General features: G+C 34.0%; 1 protein-coding gene across 13 annotated transcripts in view; it reads right to left on the bottom strand.

Annotated features, from left to right (window-relative positions):
* The window catches only part of LOC145245959 (3',5'-cyclic-AMP phosphodiesterase 4C-like), a 1,213,142-nt gene that overhangs the window by 223,532 nt on the left and 963,431 nt on the right, over positions 1-26,179 (bottom strand). For all 13 annotated transcript variants that reach the window (XM_080107731.1, XM_080107732.1, XM_080107734.1 and 10 more), the window contains one exon: positions 260-363. In XM_080107731.1, the coding sequence (XP_079963857.1) occupies positions 260-363 (104 nt within the window). The remainder of the gene's footprint in view (positions 1-259; positions 364-26,179) is intronic.

Here is a 26,179-nt window from a genome sequence, read left to right as displayed (position 1 = left end):
AAAGGAAGCACGCTAAAACAGTGTTATGTCCTTACATATATAAAAAAAAATTATTTACACAGAAGTATTGGATAATATAAACGTGTGTTCGTGTACATGCGTGTGTAGGTATATATCATACATGAAGTTAAGTTCACTTTGCCATCTTTAAGCTTACATAATCTGCCAGAAGATGCTAAAGTTAAATTGCCAGAGATTGGGTCATAAACTGAACAAGCATCAAGAAAAGAAAGTAATAAGTTTTAAATGTGTGACTGACCTTTGTTTGTTCCACCAGACTGAGAATTCTGTGATGTCTGTGGTGGAGGTTGATGATGTTCTCTTTGGGAACTATGAGGACCAGTGGAGGAACCCCTTCTAGTTCTGAAATGGTAAAACAGAGAGAAGAATGATAAACAATGGCTAGAATCATTTGAATAACAGAAAATTGTATTCCCAGAATTAGTTGCACCTTGATTTAAAAAGGTAAAAAAATGAAATTCTGATCATTATTATTGTACTCACTAGAAGTTTTCACATAGACTTTCTCCCTGTCTGTATTTTTCCCTGGAGTTTAAGTGACAGTAAGTATCCTCAGTTTTCCAGTACTTTTTACTTCTTTCAATAACTTTTGCAAATGAATTTATGTTATTACAATAACCGTTTACCATTGATTTCTTGTTGGTACTACTAAAGATATGATTTTATAAAATAAAACATTATTGTACCAATATCACTCAAGAAGTAAATATAAACTAATAATAATAAACCACCTCTTTCAACGTAGTTTGCCCTCCTACAAATCTTGCGCCTATTACTGTAACTCCTTACACTTCAGTGGTAGTATACCTTTTTTGAGGTAAAGTAAAAAACAAACTAAGCTTTACAAAACTAATGTAAGGTACTGCAACATGGCAAATGACACCTGAAAAACTCATTTCTATAAATACGTGTATTTATTGAATTAATTAATAGGTATTTTGCTTTATCATTAAATAATAAAAAAAAGCTTGATATGCCATAAAACGATCAAAATCAAAATCAAACCAAAGAAGTGAAATTAACATGCAGATGCAAATTTAGTCAATCGAGGGACTGAATAATATATTTAATTTAAACAGGGTAAAAGTAGCCATTGCAGCATTTAGTGCTGGAAAAATTACTGGCCAAAGTATTCAAAGGTGATTCAGGAGTTTTTCTGAATTGAAGATGTACCAAAACATTGATGGTCAGTTGATCTCTAATGCATGCTTCATTGGTCAAGACAAACCCAAGTAAATCTGTTCGATTTTGACATATGTTTGCAATAGGATTTAATAGATTTGACAGACCCCCCAAACATCTGAAGGGTTGGAGGAATATCAACAGGAAACAGGCATAAGAAATGTCAATACTATAAGGTAATTTGTTTGGTAAAATCATGCAAAATAAAGAATTCATTATCTTCCAAAAGAGATGAGATGACATTGCTAATATCATAACTCCATAGAAATCTAATTTACAAAACTCACTATGTCCATCTGTCTGCCTATTTCCATTTTTTCAAAGAGAATTTCCTCAGAAATGCAGGACTGCAGAGCGGTGTGAGGTGTGTCAAATGATTCCATTTTTTGTGGATCATTCTTTTGAGGTTTCAGTCAGTAAAATTAGCCAAAAAGTCAAAATTAAAAAAAAATTGGAACTTAGCAGGCATAAGTTTACTAAACATGTTCTTTGTATGCATGCATAAATATAGACATTTATACATTTTTAAACTATTTCTTATCCATCTGATGACAGCTCAATGGAGTGCCTTAGTTGTTACCATTTTGGTTTTGATTATAACTGACAGAACCCAAGTCATTTTTTTAAAACTTTTGAAATAACTACTATATATTGGGTACAGTATAATAATCAATACAAAATCATTACAGAATTAACTCCATAATAATAAATACAAAATCTGCATAAATTAAAATATCATATTTAAGCATATTTTACGACTGGGCAATGCCAGGCGGCCTGCTAGTATAGATGTAAATTATATGATAAATTAGTCAATGAAATCCTAATAAAAAATGATGAAAGAAAAAAATAGACACTTGCAACTTGGTCAGCATAAATAACAACAAAAGGATGTTAATTATGGATAAGCTAAACATAAGAAATAGAATTAGTAAATTAAAAGAAAATCTTACATTTGCCTGAAAGATTATAAAACCGTCAATTGAACTGATAAATGCAACTATACAAGAAACAGCTAAAATTAGTTAAGGGTCATTGAAAAAAGATAAACTAAGAAATGTAATTTAACTGTAAAATTCTAATGATTAACCGTGGAGTTTGCAAGATTATTTGCACTAATGTGAATAGTCAATGAAAAAAAAAACTTGAAATCGAGATGAATTACTCAAAATCATCATCACTCCTGTATGTGTATTTGGAGGGAGGGAGAGCAATACGATAACAATATCTAAAAATAACCCAGATTATGTACTAGTGATAAGTAGTAAAACAATTTTAAAAAAATATTTCATTTGAAATATCAATCTTGGTAAACAAAAGAAAAAAATAGGCAAATTTAAAATTAATTCAATCCTCACGTTAATTGAGCTGACAGGTTAATTTTTCAGATTATTATTTTGGCTTGATTTGAACAAATTCAATCTGTTTGCACTGAGAAAATTAAAATTAAATAAAAACACCGATGCACATATGCGAAGACATTTTTTGATGAAATAAAATCCTCTAACTTTCTTACCCCCTTCGTGAATACTTTTTAAAGTTTAAACCTCCATGGAAGAATTTAATTTTAGAGATAAAAGGGGAAAAAGAAGACAAGTGAGGAAAAAAGGAAAACAAAAGAAAAGAAAGCAAAAATAATAATTAAAAAACAAGAAAAAATATAACGGAAACAAACGAGAAGCGAAAACAATAATATGCAGTCAAATAGTAATGACAAAAATAAATAATATGCAGTCAAATAGTAATGACAAAAATCAGGAGGTAAAGCTCTACGGTTTGGCAAATCAGCTTTTGGTTATTTAAAAGAGCGAATCCTAACAATACATGAGAACTTCTAGTAATTTAAGCAAAAATCAAAAATCCACCTATTTTTTGGATAAAATAAAATAAATGCTGAAAAATATGTAACTAATAGGATTAGCGAATCTCTCGATGGAGGCAACCTTTCTAGGGCAATTGCTCTTGACATATCTAAAGCCTTTGATAGGGTATGGCATGAAGGTTTACTTCATAAGATCTCTAGCTATGGTATAGCTGGAAAAGTCTTCTCAATTATTAAATCGTTTCTTTCTGACAGGTTCATAAGAGTAGTAGTTGATGAGCAAAAATCAGAAGCTCACAGTATTAATGCTGGAGTCCCTCAGGGATCAACCCTGGGCCCAACTCTTTTCCTGATCTACATTAATGATCTTCCAAATCACATCCTTACCTCATTTGTAGACATTTATGCTGATGACACTACCATCTATGGTGGCACATCTAAGTCAGTAAACGACCAAGTTCTCTCTGATTCTCTCTCCTCCGATCTTGAGCACATGGTACAATGGGGAAAGGAGTGGCTGGTTACTTTTAATGCATCTAAAACCAAGCTTCTCTCTTTACATCATCAACATTCTGATCCACATCTGGCATCAGTTGAAATGAATGGCTCTCGTTTTGAGAAGGCCTCAAGTTTTGACAAGCTTCTGGGTTTGACCTTTACTCCTGATTTTAAATGGAACTCGTACATCAAATCTGTTGCCAAGGTCGCTGGAAAAATGGTGAGATCCTTCTATCGATCCAGTAGATATCTCACTGCTGATGCAACTTTCTATATAAGAGCCAGGTACGTCCAAGGATTGAATACTGTTGCCACATCTGGGCAGGAACTGCTAGAAAAGACTTGTCCTGCCTTGATAGAGTTCAAAATAGACTTTGTAGCCTCGTAGGAGATGTCTTTTTCTCTTCCCTGCAACCTCTATCTCACAGAAGAGATGTTGTGAGTTTGTTTCTGCTGTATCATTATTGTCATGGAAAGTGTTCGACTGAGCTTCAGTCTATGGTCCCCCCTCGCCAAACTTTCACAAGAAACACTCGTTTAGTTGAAAACACTATCAATAATTCCCCCCACTCGTTATCTGTGCCTAAACTGGTGAGAAGGTAAATGAAATAACTTAACCAGACAGATTGATACATGCGATATAGAATTATATAGAGATGACAGGCTATTAATAGACAATTAAAAGACACCATGAAATCCAAAAAACTGATAAAATAAGGAAATTAATTCATAGAGATAAACAAGTTAGGATTAAAAATAGTTACATTCAATATAAAACAAGTGAACTTCTTAAATGTCACTTTTAATCTAAAAAATTATATATGTGCAATATATGTGGTGGAATGCAAACATAATGTACATACATCCACGTTCTAGTGACCTACTGATAGTAATCAAGTGAGAGTATATTAAGTACAAACTCTTCAATTGAAGACGATTTTGAAAAGTTTAGCAATATATATAAGTTTCATGGTTAAATTTTAAATTAAAAAAAAAAAAAAAACCAACATATAGAAACATATATTCGATTTAAGAATTTATTGTTTGACAAAAGGAATATATAGAAGGGGTTATTTTAATTTCCATATATATATATATATATATATATATATATATATATATATATATATATATATATATATATATATATATATTGCTCCTCTCGCTCTCATATGAATAAGTATAAGTATGTGGATATTCAATTCCTTCATGAATACCCACATACTTATTTACCAGCAATACTTCAAGGAATCTGGGAGAGGGAGAGGAGGGCGATCTCCTAAATTAATTAATGGGTTACTATGAATTCTGGAATATATGTTCTAGGCAACACAATAATATGGGTACATTATCATCATCATCATCATCATTATCATGATTATTATCATCATTATTATTATTATTATAATAATAATAATAATAATAATAATAATAATAATAATAATAATAATAATAAATCTTAACATTTAGGGTGTGCAGATATATAAGTTGTTTGTTTTTTTTTGTAATATTTTATAAACCCATTCTGAATTTTATCATATTAGATTTGTTGACTGCTTTAAGAAATTGACTTCCAAACTCATCTATCTCAGGCCAGGTCCATTAGGTCAATTTTTGTCACTTTCATCACGTTTTTCCTCACCTGTCCCTGTGAACTGAATTAGGTACCTTAAGTGTACTATATCTACCAATCCAAGATACCTAATCCATTCTTTCAACATGATCATACAATTGAAGTCCACTTTTCTACACTGTCCAGATTTAATCTTCATCTCAGGTGATCAGCACTAAGTCTGTTTGACAATCCTGAGGCATGATCGTTGTGAGCTCTATGCAGAATTCAGACCCATTTAGCAGTAGAAGAAACAGAATTGTTAGCTTTCTTCTTCTCTGTTACTGTGATGATAACAGCTAGCTTACTCTCTTCTTTGGCTGAACAGAAGTAAGAAAAAAACAAAACAAACGCCAGCAACTGCGTTGTTCAATGGCTCATGTTCTTTGTTGGGTTATCTTTTTACAGCATTACATTAGGTTTTACTGGCTCCTCTCCCTAGTGGGGCAACTAAAGACAAAGCTTTGAAAAGTTGCATCTGAATATGGTCAGGTCAAAGGCTAACGAAAAAGATTTTCCTCTCTTCTTCACCATGTCTCATTGCGGAATTCTTAGCCATGTCATCATATCCTGATACATACTCCTAAACTATATAACATTTTCCATTATTTACTTAACCTCCTATTAAAAATATCATTATTATTTATTTATTGCGGACTATTATCCTCATCTTTTTCTAAGTTGTTATTTCATGACGTTTTACCCAACTATTCTTCTGGCCTTCGTCAGGTGGTAACCGCAACGGGACACAAACTCCGAATTTCCTAACTGCATCCTCAGCAATTACTGCCTTCCATAGTTGTCGTCTCACTACGTTTTTGACCCGTCGAGGTCCATGGCACAGTGGATAGAGACGTTCAATCTTTATGATTTCAGGTGAGCATTTTCTGAAGATAGCAGTTTTAATCCTATCCAAAGCCGGCCAGAGATTTACTTAGCCAAAAATGTGGTGAGATGACAACAACTATGGAAGGTAGTAATTGCTGAGGATGCAGTTAGGAGATTCGGAGGTCCTATCCCGTCGTGGTTATCACTTGACAAAGGGCTGAAGAATAGTTGACTGAAAGGTGAAACAACAATTAAGAAGATGAGGCTAATAGTCCACAATAAATAAATTAATACTCATCTCAATAATGAATTTCAATTAAAAATAATATATATACCATTATTATCATTGTTTGGATCTAACAATCTAACTACTGCCTCATCAAGAATTTTTTATTATTATCATTATTATTATCATAATAATAATAATAGAAATGAGGGCACTAGAGAAACAAGACGACTATAAATACTTGGGAATTCTGGAAGCGAACACCATCAGAGCAACAGAAATGAAAGAGAAAGTTGGAAAGGAATACCTCAGGAGAACAAGAAAACTCCTGGAAACTAAATTATATAGTAGAAACCTAATAAAAGGTATTAATACCTGGGCAGTATCACTAGTAAGATACTCTGGACCGTTTATAGGGTGGACAAAAGAGGAACTGAGACAACTCGACCAGAAAACCAGGAAACTCATGACCATACATAATGCACTACACCCAAAGGACGATATTGACAGACTCTACATGAAAAGGAAAGACGGTGGGAGGGGACTCATCTCTATAGAAGACTGTGTGAAGGACACGACAAAAGAACTAGAAAAATACATAATGGAAAACACTGAAAGAATAATTATGGCAGCGAGAGACACTGAAAAAAACAAAACAGAAAACAGAGAGACAAACGACAAAACGAGAAAAGAGAAGTGGGAAGAGAAACAACTCCACGGAAGATTCATAAGAATGACAAAAGATGATAATAACGAAAACATCTGGACATGGATGTGAAAAGGACATATAAACCGAGAAACTGAATCTCTAATAACTGCAGCACAAGATAACTCAATAAGAACCAACCATATCAAAGCAAGGATCGATAAAACACAAGAAAACAGCAAATGCAGACTCTGTGGACAAAGAGACGAAATGATAAACCATATAGTAAGCGAATGCAGCAAACTTGCCCAAAAGGAATACAAAAACAGGCATAACCAAGTGGGGAGGGTGGTACACTGGGAATTGTGTAAACGACTGTATTTTGAGCATACAGACAAGCATAAACCTGCAACAGCACTCGAAAACGAGAACCACAAAATCCTATGGGACATGGATATACAGACGGACAAACCCATCCAAGCAAGAAGACCAGATGTCGTAATAATTAACAAGAAAGAAAAATCCTGTCAAATCGTGGACTTTGCAGTCCCAGCTGATCACAGGGTGAGTATGAAAGAAAAGGAGAAATGAAGCAAATACACAGAGCTAGCCAGTGAGTTAAAAGGGATTTGGATGATGAAGAAAGTCCAAATAGTGACGATTCTTCTTCTTCTTCTTCTTCTTCAGAATCTGAAAAGATGTATCCACGGAGCACACATGCCAGAATGGATGATCAAAGCTAAAATCACACAAAAAAGACTCAGAAAAAGAAACCATCCTCAGCAACTATAGACCTATAACATGTTTACCAACAATGTGGAAAATACTAACAACACAACTAAGAGAACAAATTTATTTCCTTTATAATCGCAAATTACTTTTCGAGGGACAGAAAAAATGCTAAAAAGGAAAAAGAGAAACATATGATCTATTATATATAAACCAAAGAATCTAGAAGGAGGGAAAAAGTAGAAAAAAAAAGAACTTAGCTATGGCATATTAAAATACAAAGAGGCATCTACTGTTCATCATAGCTATGATGTCCCTTACCAACATACTAAGAAAATGCCAAGCTAGATTGAAGTTCACTTATGCAGATGAAAGAATGAACTACCTAATGTACATGAATGACCTAAAATTGTTTGCAAAAACCAAAACGGAACTAGAGACGTTAATAAACACAACCAGAATCTTCAGCCAGGATATTCAAATAGAATTCAGTATGGAAAAGTGTGCACTGCTGATCATGAGAAGGGGAAACTGGAAGCAACGGAAAGTATGGTACCATCCAACCAAACAGAGATAAAGGCAGTAAGTGAACATAATAGCTACAAATATTTGGAAGTTCTGAAGGCAGACACCAGGCAAAGCAACAAAAATGAAAGATAAAATTGGAAAGGAATACCCCAAAAGAACAAGAAAGCCTCTCAAAACGAAATTATATAGTAGAAAACTAATTAAAGGTATAAACATATGGGGAGTATCATTAGTAAGATGCTCTGGACCATTTATAATGTACCAAAGAACTGAGATATCTCAACCAGAAGACCAGGACCTCATGATTATGCACAATGCACAACATCGAAAAGATTTTATATGAAAGAAAACATGGAAGAAGAGAGCTGGTTTGTATAAAAGACTGTGTAAATGACACACACAAAGAATTAGAAAAATACATAATACAGTACACTGAAAGAATAATACTTAACAACAAAAGAATAATACTAGCAAGAGACACTGAAAAAAATAAAGACAGAAAGGGAAGATAAGATGAATAAGACAAGAAAAAAAATAGAAAGAGAAACAGCTACACGAACGATTCATAAGGATGACAAAAGATAAAGCTAACAAAAACACTTGGACATGACTACTAAAAAGAAACTAAACAGAGAAACTGAATCCCTAATAACAGCTGCACATGATCATGCAATTAAAACCAAGCACATCAAAGCAAGGACCAACAAGAAGATGTGGACTCTGTGGACAAACAGACGAAATAATAAACCACATAAGTGAACGCAGAAAACAAACTCAAAAGGAATATAAAAATAGACACAATCAAATAGGGAAGGCAGCAACTGTATTTTGAACATCCAGACAAATGGTACAAGCAAAAACCGGCAGCAGTACTTGAAAATGAAAGAAAAAAATTCTATGGGACACGGATATATAAAGAGATAAACTCATTCAAGCAAAACAAATGGATGTCATAATAGTTAAGAAAGAAAAGTCCTGTCAGATTGTAGACTTGCCGCTCCAGCAGACGACATTTGAAGGTCAAGGAGACAAAGAAGCAGAGCAAATACACGGAACTGGCAAGGTAACACAACTAATAGTTGGAGCACTAGAAAGAATGCCAAAAAACTTTGAAAAAAGAATGAGAGATTGAAATAAGAGGGATAGCTGAGAATATACAACAGATAACAATGAAAAAACTGAAATATTAATGAAAACTTTCGAATGTGAAGACTCCACTAATGGACATATAGAAATTGTCACAGATAAAACACAAAGAAACACCGCATGAAAACTGAAACTGCTACCCCCCTTTTTTTTTACGTGTCACCATAAACTAGTGCCACACCAAATAAGTGAGGGTCAAAGAGGATGGAAAGATCAAAGAGAGAAAGTACTGGCCAGACCTCCGCTGGATGAGTGCAAAGAAGACTTGGACCATGGGGAGGTTTATTGCCATCCAAATTCTAGTGAAGACCAATGGTCGCTACCAATGAGAAATCAGTGGTAAGTGGCTGTTGCGATAACAAAAATTCATTTGCAAAGGTTATTGCAAGGTTGGAAATTGGAAATCTGGGGAGACTTGTCACTCAAACTCCAGAGAACACCACTAGATGTTCTCCAAGAGAAATCTTAGATGATGACCTGTGTGACTACTCCTAGTGAGTAAATAATAATTAAAACGATCTTTAAGGAATGAAAACAGTTTGCACCAAACAATTGTCGATATAATAAATGGCAAAGAATCTAACAAAATAATTTATTCCAGTCACGTTCTGGATTTCTAATGCTATTCTGTTCGCAATAACAAACAAGAGCGTAAAGGATAACCAGTTGAGGGCGCCCTAGTTACTGATTTTGCTGGAAGGAATGTGCTGCTTTCAGAGTGACAAGAATGGATTAACAAAATCTATATGTGTGTATGTGTGATATTATATGTGAATATGTGTATATATCATTCTCAATGGCATTAGAGTAGTAATGGGCAATAAAAGTAATTTGTTTCGAATTAAAAATAAATACTCCTGACCCCCCCCCTCCCTCCAAAAATATCAGATAATTATCTATATATATAAACTAGCAGGGGTGCCCGGCATTGTCCGGGTGTTTGGAGGTGTAAAAGAAAAAAAGAAAAAGTTTTGGTAGGCAAGTAGGCTCGAACCCGAAGCCTGACATCTTACCGTGACGCTAAAAGAGTAGAGAAGTGAGAATGATCGAAATTAAATGCTTAAAAACGAATTTCTGGTTTTCATGCCATAGAGAAATGAAATCATGCAAAGCCAGTTAAGCTTAAAGGTTTCTGCGTATTTGTTTCTTTCCCCGAAATGTTCAGGAAAACCAGCTTCCTGTAAAAAGAGGAGTGTCCAAATGAATAGCAATTGTCTGATATGAGGGGTTTTCCATGCAATGATCAAACTTCATTGCTTTTTGAACGTCCCTGGCGGGAAAGCCAAGGAACTGGCTTCGTTTCAATGAGTTTCACTTTATTTATACTAAAAAGCCAAACAAACAGGTGAGAAGACAGAATAGCGGGAATTTTATAACATAAAAGTCGCTTCGTAAATTGGAGATATAATCTAGGGAGTATATAAAAAGTTGTAAGAATTAGTGACCCCCCCCCTCGCCCCTGGAGCGTCCCCCCTTTCCCGGAAAAAGCCTTTGCTGGACATACAAAAAATGTGCACACACTAGCATGCACACACACACATTTTAACTTTTATATTATAGAAGGCAAAACGCCCATACATGTTTTTGTATGTCCATGGAAGGCTTTTGTTCACCAGGGTTCTCGACGAGGTTACATTTATTTAAAAGTTTCCTCATACTTCCTACATTATAATATCTCAGATTCGAAAACGGACATTGTCTTTACATTTATCTTGATCGACTTTTAAAAAAATCCCTCTATTCCGTCCTTTCGCGTGCTTGTTTGTCTTTTTTGTATAAAAGTGAAACTAATTGAAGTGAAGGCAGCCACCTGGCTTTCCTGCCAGGGGCGTCAGAAAGGCAATCAGCTTTGATCAAAGTGGAGGAAACCTTTCATATCAGACAATTGCTACTCATCTGGACACTGCCAGAGCTCCCCTCCCCTTTTACTGGGGAGCTGGTTTTCCCCAACATCGTAGGGAAACAGATACAGCAGAAACTGGCCTAAAGTCAGAGTTAAGTGTGTGATTTTTAACTTAAGCCAGATGTTCATTACTGCACCTGCGTGAACTCATTCACTTAACTATTCAATTCTGCAACTTTTTGATTGTCATCGCTAAATTTGAACACTCTTCACTTCCTGCGGTGTTTTAGCGTACCGGTAAGATGTTATGTTTTCTTTCACTTTCTTTTCACCTTCACGTCACGTTGCCTATTACCAACATTTTTTTTTCTTTTTCACACACCTACAAATATCCGGGCAATGCCAGCCACCCATACTAGTCTGATCCAATTCAAACTTTTCAGTATTTATCTCTCAATGTGTGTGGTGTTCCTTAAGAAAGAAAGGTTGAAGAATCCACATAAAACCTAGAAGTGTATTTATTTGTAAAATTTTCTGATGAAGACAACGAAAATACTTCCAAATCATTAAATGTTCTTCTGTGAACTATGGGAGTCTGAACCAATCTCAGTGTACGTTTATAAAACGTTATTTCAAAGGCCTGTGACGTCATAAGTCGCCATGGCCGAGACAGCTAACGTGTTAGCTTTTTCACCGCCTTTTCCTCTTTTGTGTTACAGGTTTGAGTCTGCCTGCCTACATCAGCTAATTTTTTTTTTTTTTTTTTGCACTCGCAGCTATTTTTTTATTCATTTATTGCTTTTCTTTTAGTGTTGGGGCTAGTTGCTTAATAATAGCCTTAGTATACCACCTCTCTCCACCCAAGCAATGTGGGGTAGCCATGCTAGTATTTAAATAATTCTGGAAGGAAATAAACTGAATTACATGTTATTCTTAAAATGTTGCAACAATCCACCAAAAGGACTGTTGAACCAGAATCAAGTACTGATTTAGGGGAAGATAGCTATTTATGACAAAAATCAAGAAAAGACGACTGACTCTACTTTATATATTAGATAACATTTTGATCAAAGTCTATTATATTATTTTTATTCTAGAAAATATCTCAAGCTTAAAGCTTAAGGTTTGTTTCAGCTATGGTGACTTATGACGTCACGGGCTTTCAAAATAACGTGTTATAAATGTATATTGAGATTGGTAGGCATATGACTTGCAAAAAATGTTGACACAAAAAGTGATCCCCCCTTGCAAAAAACAGCTCAGTTGATCAACACAAAATTAATATTTTTGGTCAATTTTATAGATATTTTTTATTCGAGAGATCGATCGTTCTAATGATATCAATTTTGTGACAGTCCGATTCGTCTGTCAAAAGTTTTTCACAGACATACAAACAGACACAAACACACATTTTCCCTTTTATATAATAGACTAGCGGGAGGCGCATTGCCAGGTCATTAAAAGAAAAATTGGGAAGGGAAGGTAGGTTGCCCGATCATAAAATCCGCTTTTAATTAAAAAAAAAAATTGTGATAATGGAGGCAGGGCGTCGTTTGGGTGCCATCAGCCAGAAGTGAAACCAAAAGCAAAATTTTGTAAGCAAAAAAAACAAAAACAAAACAAAACAAAAAAAAAAAGGCGTGGGCATTGAGCAATCAAAGTCCCTATAAAATATAAATACCCATGAGAACACACACACACACACACACACACACACACACACACACACACACACAAATAGCCATAGTAGCCAGGCTCGAACCTGTAATGCTAAGTGGAAAAGGAGGTGAAAAAAAGGGAAATCGTTTAGTTGTCTCGCCCATGTGATTTGTGACGTCACTGGCATTCAAAATAACATGTTTTATGCATATGTCGATGTCATGAGGCATGAATGACTGCAAAAATATCTTTGAAAAAGTTACCCCTCCTTGTAGAAACTGGCCCAGTTGAGGGCAAATGTTTTGGGCCAATTTTTTAGATATTTGTTGGCCAAGAGACTGAGCTTTCAAACGATACCAAATTTTGCCATTCACGTGTGTCGAAAGTTTTAGCAAGACATACATACATGCACACAGACAAACTGACGATTGAGATTGGACACCATCTCAAAAAAAAAAAAAAAAAAAAAAAGAAACATAACTTTGTATTTGTCAATGTAGTGTTTTCGCTTTTGTTTGGAAAAAATATTTTGGAGAAAAAAATGGTAGTTTAAAAATAAATGTTAAGTAAAAACACTACTTGGCAACACAACCTAGGTACAATAATATATACAGGGTGGCCAAAAAAAACAAAAAAAAAACAAACAAAAAAAAAAAACGGGCCCCAACTCTAATTAGACCCCGTTTCTTAGTATTTTGTCCAATGAAATGAAACTTTGGTCATAACTAGTTTATTATATTCAAAACATCACATCAAAACACTAGAGTCTTTGGTCTTTTTTTCTTCGTTCTACAGCATATGTTCTAGATAGGCTCCATTTAGCTTTTGTTTTTTTTTGGGTCACCCTGTATTACATTTATACTTGAATTAAAAAATCGGTTTCAGCAATAAATAAGAGTTGATCTACCATGAAACAAATCAAAACGACTATTTAGTCAGCAAGATTGTTATTAGTCAGTTATGTTTGGTTTTGTTTGAAATTTGCTCATCAACACTTCAGGAAATGTCCATCTGTCTTAGCATTATCCTGTAAAAGACATCTGATTGTCTCCAACCAATGTTCTATGATGTTCCTCCCAAATTAATTTTCTATTTCTTTTTTTCTTCTAATTATTCTTACTGTCACTTCATTCATTCATTCTCAAGTCTTGCTATATTTCTGTCCAGCTGTCATCTGTTCTTCATTCATAAATTGTTTTTTTTTTTTTGTTTTTGTCAATTTATCGTCCAGATTAACGCCTCCTACCCCGCCTATAGACCCACACTCCTGTCTCCTAAACATGAACAGTTTTCTAGTCAGCCTTTCTTTTCTCTTTAGTAGCTCAGAAAAAATCGCATATTTTTATCAACAAGGAGTGGGTGTAGCAGAACGATCCCGTTCACAATAAAAGAATAAAAACATGAGCTATTGTATACATATACATAATCTATTTCATTAACTTGCATTCTATATCTATTGGATCGTTCCTTTCAAAATTCTCACAAACTCTCTCTCTACAAAGCCACAATTCAGCCATGCATGGAGTATTGCTGGTGCATCTATCACTAGTCTCTCCTTCTTAGAGGTCAAAAAAGAGTCTCCAACCTAATAGGTCTCACATTATCAATCAAGCTCCAACCCCTGTCTCATTGCCACAATGTTGCATTCCTACACCTGTTTTACAAGTATTTCAATGGAATGTGCTCTGAGGATTTCATAGAATTTATGTCCCATAACGTAAATATCCGTAACTAACCTGACAAGCAGCAAAATCCCACCTCTTCACTGTAGAGGTTTCTAGATGTTGGGAATCCTTTTACTCTAATAGTTTCTTCCCTCAAACTACTAAATTTTGGATTTTCCTCCCAGTCTCTTGCTTTCTTGACTGTACTGACATCCATATTTTTTTAAAGTTAGATAATTAAATCTGTTTCATCAATCATTATTATTAATCTTGTAAAAATGTATTTTTAACTGATTTTAATCTTCAATCCTCATCCATATTTTTGATTAGTCATAAATAAAGCAAGACAGAAGTGCTTTTACCTTCACATTTAGAACTTCTCCTGTTGTCACCAATAACATCATCAACACCATGATCATCAGTTCAACGTCTGTTTCACATACTGGTATGTGTTGGTTTGTAAAAATTTACTTCCAAACTACCTATCTCTGGCTGTTTTTTTTTTATCCTTCTTTCTATAAAGTGCATCCTTATCAGTTCCTCCAATGTTTAGTTTATCCTTCTCCTGTGAACTGACCCTGCTATCAATTTTTCTACATCTACTAATCCAAGAACTCTCACAGTGGGCATAATTATCTTCATTTGGATTTTGTTTGAATGTGAACTGAAACATTTAAAATTACAGTATTAAGCAGACTGTTTACTTTCACTTTTTCCTGTAATCTACAAAAAATGTGATGCTTATATATATATATATATATATATATATATATATATATATATATATATATATATATATATAAGCATCACATTTTCTTATCTACTACCTGATCGGTATATATATATATATATATATATATATATATATATATATATATATAGATCAAGTAGTAGATAAGAAGTTTACTAGACAAAAGCAAATGTAAACTTCAATCTAATATAAATATTAATATTTTTATATTAATCCCAACAAAAGAAAAAAAGGTCAATACGATGACAATAGGAAGTAGAGCTTGACACAAGAAGCATAAATGAAAACCGTAAATTAAAATTTACACGTAAAATTTATTTTTCGATAGAATACCTCAAAGATAATTAATAAGTTTCAAAATAGAGTTTCAAGGAATGCAAAATTTTTCTTTTCAGAGGAAAGAAATATGTTAGCAAATTTATACATATAGCAAAGCTAAAGATTAGCTGGGTATAGCATTGTATGAAACTGCATTATATGATGGTGGTCATAAAATGCAAAAAAATATTTGTAAAATGTTTAAAAAAAAGGATAAAGATGAAAAACACACCAAAAATGGTAATTCCAGAGTGAAATGAAGTCTTTTGATAAGATCAAGTGGTAGAGGTTTACTCTTCTTTCCATAGGGTCCCGATTTCGCTAGATTCAGCCACTTTGATGAGTCGTAGATGTCGAAACACGTGTCAATGGATAATTATATTTTAAAAACAATATATATGCCGCTCTCCATTTGAGGGTACCAAATTAGTAAAAGGGAAAATTATTCCCACCTCGCATTTAGGGAAAAATGCACTTACATATAAATAATTGAATTCATTCAAAAAGTATCAGACAAAAACAAATAACACACACACACACACACACACACACACACACACACACACACACACACACATATATATATTCGGAATTTATCAACAATTCACAATGATGAAGTTTGGTAATATTCCAATTTGATGTAGTTACAATGAATAATCCGATGCGAGTAAAATAAAACAAGTCCATCATCAAAAGGCCCCAAATAAAGCGACTTATCTGATACAGTCAAAAACAGGAGAAAACCAGCATTAACCTTCCGTCGCTGGAACATTTTTGAGAATGGGAATTAGTTGTCACATTTCAGAAATTAGGTTAAAATAAGATACAGTGTAATAGCACGGCTCGGTGGCCGTGGTAATAGTGTGTGAGCGTTAAAGTCTAGACCACCGGAACTCATCCAGACGAAAGAGGAAAAGAAAAAAAAAAAATTAATACAGTGATATGTAAGGGATTTCTGAATGTTATTTGTAAGAAAAAGAGAAGGTCAAATTAAAACGGAAGTAGTGGTGGTGGTGGTTGTTGATGATGCCAACAACAACAACAACAACAACAACAACAACAACAACAACGATAATAATAATAATAATAATAATAATAATAATCTCAGCTTCCAACAACAACAACAACAACGATAATAATAATAATAATAATAATAATAATAATCTCAGCTTCCAGAGAACACCACAGGTTTCCAATCAGATCTTTGATGACTCGTGTGAAAGCTCTATGTGAGCCAATAATAACAAAAGCAAATAAAGAATAATAAAAATGGCTATAATTAGAAATTAGAAGTTAAAGTGATTATGATAGTAATATTTTAAATAATAATCGTGAAAATATGCATTAAAATATAATAGCCATATTACCATTAATTAAAAATATATAAACTTATAATACCAATGTCATTTACAATTTTTTTTAAATTAAAGGATAATAGGATAATAATACTATTCACATAGTAATAGTATCAATACGTTTAATCGAAGCAAAGGTTTTAAAATTGCTACTAATGACAATGTAGCATTTGAAATAAAAATTAATTTAATTATAAAACTGATTATGTTAATTATCATAATCATAACAATAATCATCAGCATAACACTAAAATGAAAAACAATAACGATTATAACTATAATGCTAATTAAATGTTTTTATAATGGTGACAAAAATAGTGATAATTAAATGTAGTAGTAGTAGTAGTAGTAGTAATAATAATAATAATAATAATAATAATAATAATAATTATGAGAAATAAATGTAAAGTTCTATTTGCATTTGTACTCTTCCTAGCCCTAATAAGTATAATAGTAATAATAATAATAATAATCACAACTATGTTAATGATGATATCTGATAAAGTGACAGTATTAATAATATACAGATGGATTTTAAAAGCTATGTAGTTAGGGCCTAAATGGAGTAGATATCAAAGATTAAAAGTATTTAGGAAGGTCTAGAGAAATGCATAAAGGTTATAATTGTATATCCCATCTTAAAAATAAGAAAGATTAATTAACGTATCATGATATATAGTTACATTAATAACTACGGATATGGCTGATTATGTTAAGGAGCAATAAAAACAAAATAAGGGCCAGTATATTATTCAAAATAAAATTGAGGTAAGTAAGATATAGGAATTATGCCAAACTAGTGATTAGGCAGTAAATAAGATTCAATGGCGGTTAAGTAATTTCAAAGCTATTATATTGCTTTTTATTGCCTTGTGTTTGCATCAGAATATCAGTTCGTTTTTAGTATTAAGTAAATTAATACTTTGTGGGGAAGTTATTATCCTAATTGACTCTTATAAACACAGACGACAGAATTTAGATCCTGGGGTATATGAATTAGATTTACTGATAATTGCCTATTTAATTGCGAAAGGAATGTTCTTAGATTTAAGTTTTTTTTCTTTTTAATGGAATCATTAAAGATGTTCCCTGTTTAGCATCTGCATTTATATTGTTAAAAGATGACATATGGTTTGAAATTTTCAGCTTAATTAAAATGGAAGTGGATCCGATGTATGTATATGTTTTTAGTGCAGTCTGGTTATTGTTGTTATGGTTATGGATTCTATAGTTGTTATGGTTAGGGTGAGAAGTGGATGAAATATTAAGGAAAACCCTGAAGTGTAGAAACTAGTTCACATGAGTGACGAATTCTAACCAAGCATAAAGAAACTGCAACAGAAGTGAAACAAAAAGACAAAATCAAGAGAACTGGTACACCAAAAGTGAAAAGTGCCTATCAAAAAAAAAAAAAAAAAAAAAAAATGGCGTCAGCACGACTGGCACTGCATCAAATCGTCAAAGGGTCAAAGAGGGTGGAAAGACCGAGAAGAGAAAACACTAACCAAACTTTCACTGGATGAGTGCGAAGAGGACTAGGACCTTGGGAAGGCTTATTGGCACTGAAATTCCAATGAAGACCAATGACCACTATCAACGAAAAATCAATGGTAAATAGTTTTTGTGATAATGCAGATTAATTTGCAAATGGTATCGAAAGAGGCGGAAAGTACTGGAAATCTGGGGAAACTCGTTGTCACTCAGATTCCATAGAACACCACAAGTTTTTTTTGTTTTTGTTTTTTTTACAAGGGCGTCACCACTTATCAAGGCCCAGAGGCCACTCGAGGATAAGGGTTAATATGTATACATTAGTCATTGTGATTTTAGCATAGTAAACAGTGGGAATTTTGAAACTTGGATTACTTAGGGGGACGATTCAATTAGAACTTGTTCACATTGGACTTTTTCTTTTTTTCATAGGTATCAACTCATTATCAAGGCCAAGAGGCCACTCAAGGATAAGGGTTAAAGAGTGTACAGTAGAAATTGGACAATATAATAATCATTAGTAATGAAAATTTGTTAAATTTGATAACTTATATGGAACGGCTCATCAAGAACTTATTTACGTTAGACTTGAAGACAACCATATTGTAGTCAGCCGGAAAGCAGGAAAACGGAAGACAATTCCACAGGCGTGCAGTTCTAATAAAAAAGCTTTGTTCATGGAATCTACGTTTAGGTTTAGGCACAGATAAAGAGTGGGGGGAATTATTGATAGTGTTTACAGCTAGACGAGTGTTTCTTGTGAAAGTTTTGTGAGGGGGGACCATAGATTGAAGTTGTTCTCAAAGAAAATTCTTTGATGATAGCCTGTGTGAAAACTCCTAGTGAGTGAATAATAATAATAATAATAATAATAATAATAATAATAATAATAAAAAAATAATAATAATAATAATATTTCTATCTTTAAAACCTTGTCCCATTTTATACTTTGTTAATAATTTTATCAATTCCATTCAGAATAGATTTCCTCTCATGTTTGAAATACAAACTGGCTTTCTTGTTTAATATATTTCTTATTCATTAAACAAAAATATGTTGAATGTTTACAACTCCGTGAAAAGTTCACATATGAGTGCAATGGATTTTGCTAAGAAATTTTTTAGGAAGGAAACTTAAGATTTTGAATGAATATTAAAAGATTAATCACGTCTGCTGTCTTTTAATTTTTATTATTCTTGTAAAATCAGTGATAACCTTGCGACAAATATTCATATCATACAAATTGAGAGAGAGAGAGAGAGAGAGAGAGAGAGAGATAAATTATGAAAGAAGAAAAAGAGGAGGAGGAAGAAAAAAGAGAAAGATTAAGAGAGAAGGGAATAGAGAGAATGAGAAAGAGTGAGTGAAGAAAAGAGAAGAAAAAGGGAGAGTGTGAGTAGAGGGAGGGAGAGAAAGAAATAGAGAAATAAAAAGGAGGAAGAGAAAGAGGTAAATGTGGGAGAGAGGGAAAAAAGAAAAGGAGAACGATAGAGTGAGAGGAAGAGAAACGGGAAGAGAGAAACACACATATCAAGTGACTACCAATACTAATTCTGTGGAGAAAAAAAAAATGTCGGTTTGGTTGGTTGCCGATCAGTGAATGGAAGAACGTACAGTCTGATCAACTAAAAAAACAAAAAACAAAAACAAACTAATGTGACCACTTTTGACTAATCAGTGTTTTTGTTGTACTACAACACGTGATTCTCTGCAGACACATTCTTCTTTCCGTGCATCAGGTTTTGCATAAACTTCTTGAAGATTGGTGGAAGCAAAAAAAAAAAAAAAAAAAAAAGGAAAAGAAATAATAATCAAGTGTTTATAAGGAATAGAAATCTAATAGACTTGCAGACCAGCAGGGTGCCCTCTTGCTTCCACCCTTTTCTTTTCCAGTCACGAATTCGAAAATGGAGACGAGATTGGACATTAAAACAGTGCCACATATGTCAGAGTTAATGATCTCCAGGGCAACCAAGGTTATTTTGGTCAACGGTGCCCCGGGGGAGAGATGAGCTAAAGACTAGCATGAAATTATGTGAATGAAGAAATAATTAAAATAAATACATTAAATGCTGAAAAGAGTAAATTTAAAAATAAATCTGAAAAAATTTGGAAGGGCGGGTCCGGAGGAAAAAAATCTCAGTAGGAGAGGAAGAAAAAAAAAAATAAATAAAAATAAATAAATAAATAAAAGTCTATATTTAAATTTGGAAACAATACAAACTGCATACAATAAAGAGCATAATATTAATAATTGTTGTAGAGTATAAATTACCCCTATTTGAGAACTAAGTGGAATCAACCAGTCCAATGAATAGCACTAGTTTCAGAGACTAAATAAAGTCATTCATACCATGTTTAACCGCATGCTACAAACACGTTCCTCTCATACCACTTTAGTGGCTCCTGTATTCTTTATGATAAATACATATCATATTCTTTTACACTATTTGTGATTTCTTCCATTTGTAACCCCTAGCACGAGTCTACAACTGGCTGACGGGGACGATTCAAGAACTTCCTGGATCAATCTACAATAATTGCTAACAACAACGGAATGACGAACATTCGGGCAACGAATTCACTCTAAAAAAAAAAAAAAAAAAAAAAAAAAAAAAAAAAAAGCCATTGGAAGACAGTATTTGATGGTCAAAAGGATTCAAGAAAAAAAGAACACACGCGGATATTCGAAATAATTTTTTCCTACACTCGGGGGAAATTTGAAACTTCAAAAGTATTTATTTTTCAAAAGTTTGAAGAACGGGAAAAACTACTTGTCTACGTTGGGGGGGGGGGAACAACATTCAAGCATAAAAATCCACAAATATGGGATAAAGAACACTTCGAAAAAAGGACAACAATTCTTGCCAAAAAACTGATTTTACAAAAAGCCTTATCTTGCTGTTAAAAAAACTACTAAAACGTAAACTACGAGCTGAAACAGAATTCATAAGACGAATTGCGTGGAGAATTATTATTACTGAATTAACGAGACCAAGTTTTCAGTAAATACAAAAAAAAACAAACCTTGTCGTTCTAAAAAGCATGTCTTTCTAATGCGTCTTATGGTTAAAAGGTATTAGCGTTGGAAAAGCGGGGACGGGGAAACTCCTGCAAAAGTAAATGATATATTTTATTTTATTGGCTAAAGCGAGTATTCACACAAATTAAAAAGATGTCGCATTTTAATCCGATTAAAATAAACTTTTCACTGGTCGACGGGACTGCACGTCGAAGAAAAAATAAAACCATTTCGCTAAGCACGACAAATAAAGGACATTCTTTTTAACACAGATCAAAAAGAATAGCCAATATTAAATGTTATAAACTCTTTCACAGATAAGTAACTTTTTCTTTTTAAAGAAAAGAGAGGAAAAATGTGTCAAATCAACAAGGAATTGAACCCAGTACCTACACGTTATGAAAAATGACAAACGAAATCTACTGCTTTCTGTATGAATGCAAACGCTGAATTATTTTCTCAGAAAAATTGCCACACGAGGAAATAAATATATGAAAGAAATATTCGTTAAATAACCAGGTACGAATTTTGTAAAGTTTTTTTTTTTTTTTTTTTCCTATAGAGTTGGTACTATAGGAAAAGTAAATCAACGAATTGGGTTGTTTTGTCATATCAAGTAATTCCGTACCCCCCACCAAAAAAAAAAAAAAAAAAATTAAAATGGACAAATTTTGCAAATGGTGAAATTCCAACAAAGTCAATTAGAACTTTAAAAAGAGTTCAGAAAAGAGCAATTGGCAATACAGAAACAAAACGGAGACAAACAGTTAAATTTAAAATATCTCGAAAAACGAGTAAGAGAAATGAACGAACAAATATTGGAAAAGCAGTTAGATTTAATGAAATTCTTCGAGGAAAAACAAGAGATAGGAAAGAAATGAATGAACAAATATTGGAATTGAAAAAAATACATTTAGAGCAACAAAACCAGTCGGATAAAAAAAATGGATTTGATAACGCAAGTTTTAGTGAATAAGTACAGCGGCAAGAAACCAGTACGGCTTTTTCCCAAAATGCGATCTGGTCAGCTATTGATACATTTCACTATGCTCCTGAGGAAGACCTAACGTTTGAGGCGTATTTCAGAAGATTTGAAGACCTTTTTAAGATTGATTGCAGTGCATGGGCTGATCAAAAGAAGGTTCGTTTATTGCTACGGAAGTTAGGTACGTCCGAACATAATAAATTCGTGGACTATATTTTACCAAGAAAAACCAACGAATTGTCATTTGACGAGGCAGTCAAACTATTAATGGAGTCGGTTATACTGTCCAAAAATAAGCCTTTTTCATAAAAGATGGAAATGCAATCTTACACGTAAGGAGAGTCAGGACTATACAACATTTGTGTCTATAGTTGACGATTTCAAATTGTCATTATTAACGGCAAACAATTTCAAATGCTTAATATACATACAAGGTTTGATAGCCACAAATGACGCCAATATAAGACATCGTACACTTAATAAATTGGAATTAGAACCTGATTTGGAGCTTCAGAAACTGGCTGAAGATTGTCAGCGGTTCGTTGCAATGAAGCAAGATTCCCGAAACATAGAAAAGGAGGTATTGCGCACATTAAAAAAATATGCTTCAAAAATAAAGGACACCTGCCCGCCAGCAATTACCAATGAAGAGGCAAAAAGAACTCTTCACAAAATTATCAGGATAAACAAAATTCTAGGACCCTTTGTAGCAAATGTGGAGGACCTCATAGGTATAATGCATGTCCGTACCAAAGGAAAATAACATGTGACCTATGCAAGCGAGTACAGAGCAAAAGTAGCAAAAAAGAGCTATGTAAAAACTGCAAAAATTCACCCTTCACCAACAGAGAACCTAAGGAAATATGTTACGGTGAGACTCAGAAATAAAGTAAAACTGCAGCTCTATTCAGGGTCGGATTTATCAATTATAAATTTTCACATGTGGAAGAGAACAAAAGCCCACGATGACAAAGATGAATAAAGTCGCAAGATCGGTAACTGATGAAACAATAAATTTTGAGGGTGAACTAGTTATTAATGTGTCACTAAAAAGAACAACAACAAAAAAAAGCTAAAAGTGTTCATTCTAAGAAACGCAACAAACTTATCCAGGACTGATTGGATTCAAGAATTTAAATTATGGGACTATCCAATTAGTGATTTGTCACAAAGTCGAAAACCTAACGACTGAAGCCAACAAACTAAAAAAGGATCTCAAATCTTCCCCAAGTGTTTTTTTCGAAAAGCTTGGATGCTGCACAAAAATAAAGGCAAGATTTGAATTGCTGGACGAAGCCAAACCAAAGCCACGAAGTGTACTGTTCGCTTTGAGGGAAAAAAATTGGAAAGACTAGTTAACACTGGGATTTTTAACCCCTATTAACTATAGTGAGTGGCCAGCCCCCACCGTATGTGAAAAAAAATCTAAAGAGATTAGGGTATGTGCAGACTTTTGGACCGAATTGAATGCGGTGCTCAGGGACCATCACTACCCACTACCAAACCCAGGCATACCTACAAATACCAGTAGAGGAAGATAGCTCAAAAATTTTGTATCTCAATGCACAAAGGACTTCATAAATTCAATAGATCAGCATTTAGTATAAAAGTAGCACCTGCAATTTTCCAACAGGTAATTGATACTTTGCTAAGCGGTTTGGATTTCGCAGTAAGCTATCTGGACAATATTCTTATGTGTAGTCAAAATGTTGAACAACATAAAGATCATGTATATCAAGCGTTTGACAAAAGAATACGGCTTTACATTGAAGGAAGCAAGATGTGAATTTTTTTTTTTTTTTTTTTTAACGAATTAAATACCTAGGTCATATCATAGATAAGGACGGGAGGAAACCCGATCCAGACAGGTCCACAGCTATAAAAGACATGCCAGAACCTCATAATATAACTACATTGCAGAGTTTTTTAGGGCTCGCGAACTATTATCAAACGTTCATTGCATGAATTACATGCGCCATTAAACTTACTATTAAAAAAGGACAAAAAATGGGACTGGACGCCTGAGTGCTAGACAGCGTTTAAGAAATTAAAAGAGGTATTAACGTCAGATTTATCCCTGACCCATTTCAATCTGAAAACGAGATTATTGCCGCAACTGACACAAGTTCTTATAGGATCGGGGCGTGCATTCTACACAAGATGCCTGATGGTTCCACTAAGCCGATCGCCCATGCGTCAAGAACTTTACTTCCTGCCGAGAAGAATTACCCCCAAATCGAAAAGGAAGCACTGAGAATCATATTCGGTGTTACAAAGTTCCACCGATTTTTACACAGTCGTAAATTTAAATTACAAACTGACCATAAGCTGCTTTGGCTCTAAAAAAGGTCTGTCAACTTACACAGCCAACAGACTGCAAAGATGGGGGACCATTCTACTGAATTACGATTTCAGTATGGAATTTCTTATATCTGCGAAGTTAAGTCATACAGACGGATTGTTGCGATTAATCCCGAAATCAAGGGAACTGCTAGAAGACACAGTAATAGCATCACTACAAAGTGAAAAGGACTATACACAAATACTATGTAATACGATCAAGGAACTACCAGTGACTTTGGAAGATATAATAAGTGAGGCTGAAGAAGATAGTTTCATCGAAGAAATGAAACAAAAAATTAAATCGAATGAATTGGCGGAAGCTAATTCTATGTGCAATGGAGGTAATGTTGTACCGAGAAAGAGTAGTAATCCTAGCTGCACTACAAAAGAAAATTCTAAAGGATTTTCATATGGGGCATCCTGGGGCTACGCGAATGAAGAGCCTCATGAGCTCCTACGTTTACTGGAAGAATATGGACATTGATATAGAAGGCACGGTAAAGTTGTATAAGGGATCCGCATTGGCTGCAAAAGTGCCCCCAATACAATTTAGCCTGTGGCCTAAAGCAGACCACCCATGGCAAAGAATACACGTTTATTACGCAGGCCCACTGTATGGAAACTATTATTTAATAGTGGTAGACAGTTTTTCAAAATGGCCTAAGGTATTTCGATGTAGAAGTCCAACGACGGATTATACAATCAGTGCTCTTCACGAATTGTACACTAGGTTTGGTGTGGTTAATTGTCTAGTGTCAGACAATGTCACACAACTCACTTCAGCAGATTTTAAAAACTTCTGCGAGGATTTCCAGGTAATCGAACGGTCAGGCAAAGAGGTTTGTAGACACGTTGAAAAAGAGTCCTGAAGAAGGCTAAAGGAACGTCCTCAGAAAAGGTGTTACAACAGTTTTTACAAGTTTACTGAATTACGCCAAATGAAAGGACTCCATTGAAGATGTCGCCGGTAGAGTTAATGTTTGCAAGGAAAATTAGGCCGGTTTTAGAGAAACTTTTACCAAAACAGGTGAAATACTATAGTTCCTAAAAAGAGGTATTTACCTGGTGAAAAGGTATTTTTCCAGGTACACAAAAATAATAGCACGATGTGGGAACTAGGAAAGGTCCAGAAAAGGATTGGGTGGATGGTCTACATTATCGAAGGTCCAAGATTTATGCACAAGAAACATTTAGACCAAATTCGGAAATGTATAACTGATGACAAAACAACCTCCTGCTGAACAAGAAGTAATGGACCAGATATATGACACGTTCGACTGGGTAACACCACAAGCAGCCGGACAACGCTGGTCCTCCAGGAAAAGGAAAATGACTGACCTGATAGAAATCAACCCCAGGAAAAAGAGCTATATGATCATCCCAGGGGAATGAAAAGCTCGGGAGGAGGGTGTTGTGGGGTACAAAATCACCCCTATTTGAGAACTAAGTGGAATCAACCTGTCCTATGGAGACATTCATACCATGTTTAACCGCATACTACGAACACATT

This window comes from Euprymna scolopes, chromosome 23, assembly GCF_053919585.1.
Source record: "Euprymna scolopes isolate OS-2025 chromosome 23, ASM5391958v1, whole genome shotgun sequence".
Classification (NCBI taxonomy): domain Eukaryota; kingdom Metazoa; phylum Mollusca; class Cephalopoda; order Sepiida; family Sepiolidae; genus Euprymna; species Euprymna scolopes.
This window is presented reverse-complemented; position numbering and strand designations above follow the sequence as displayed.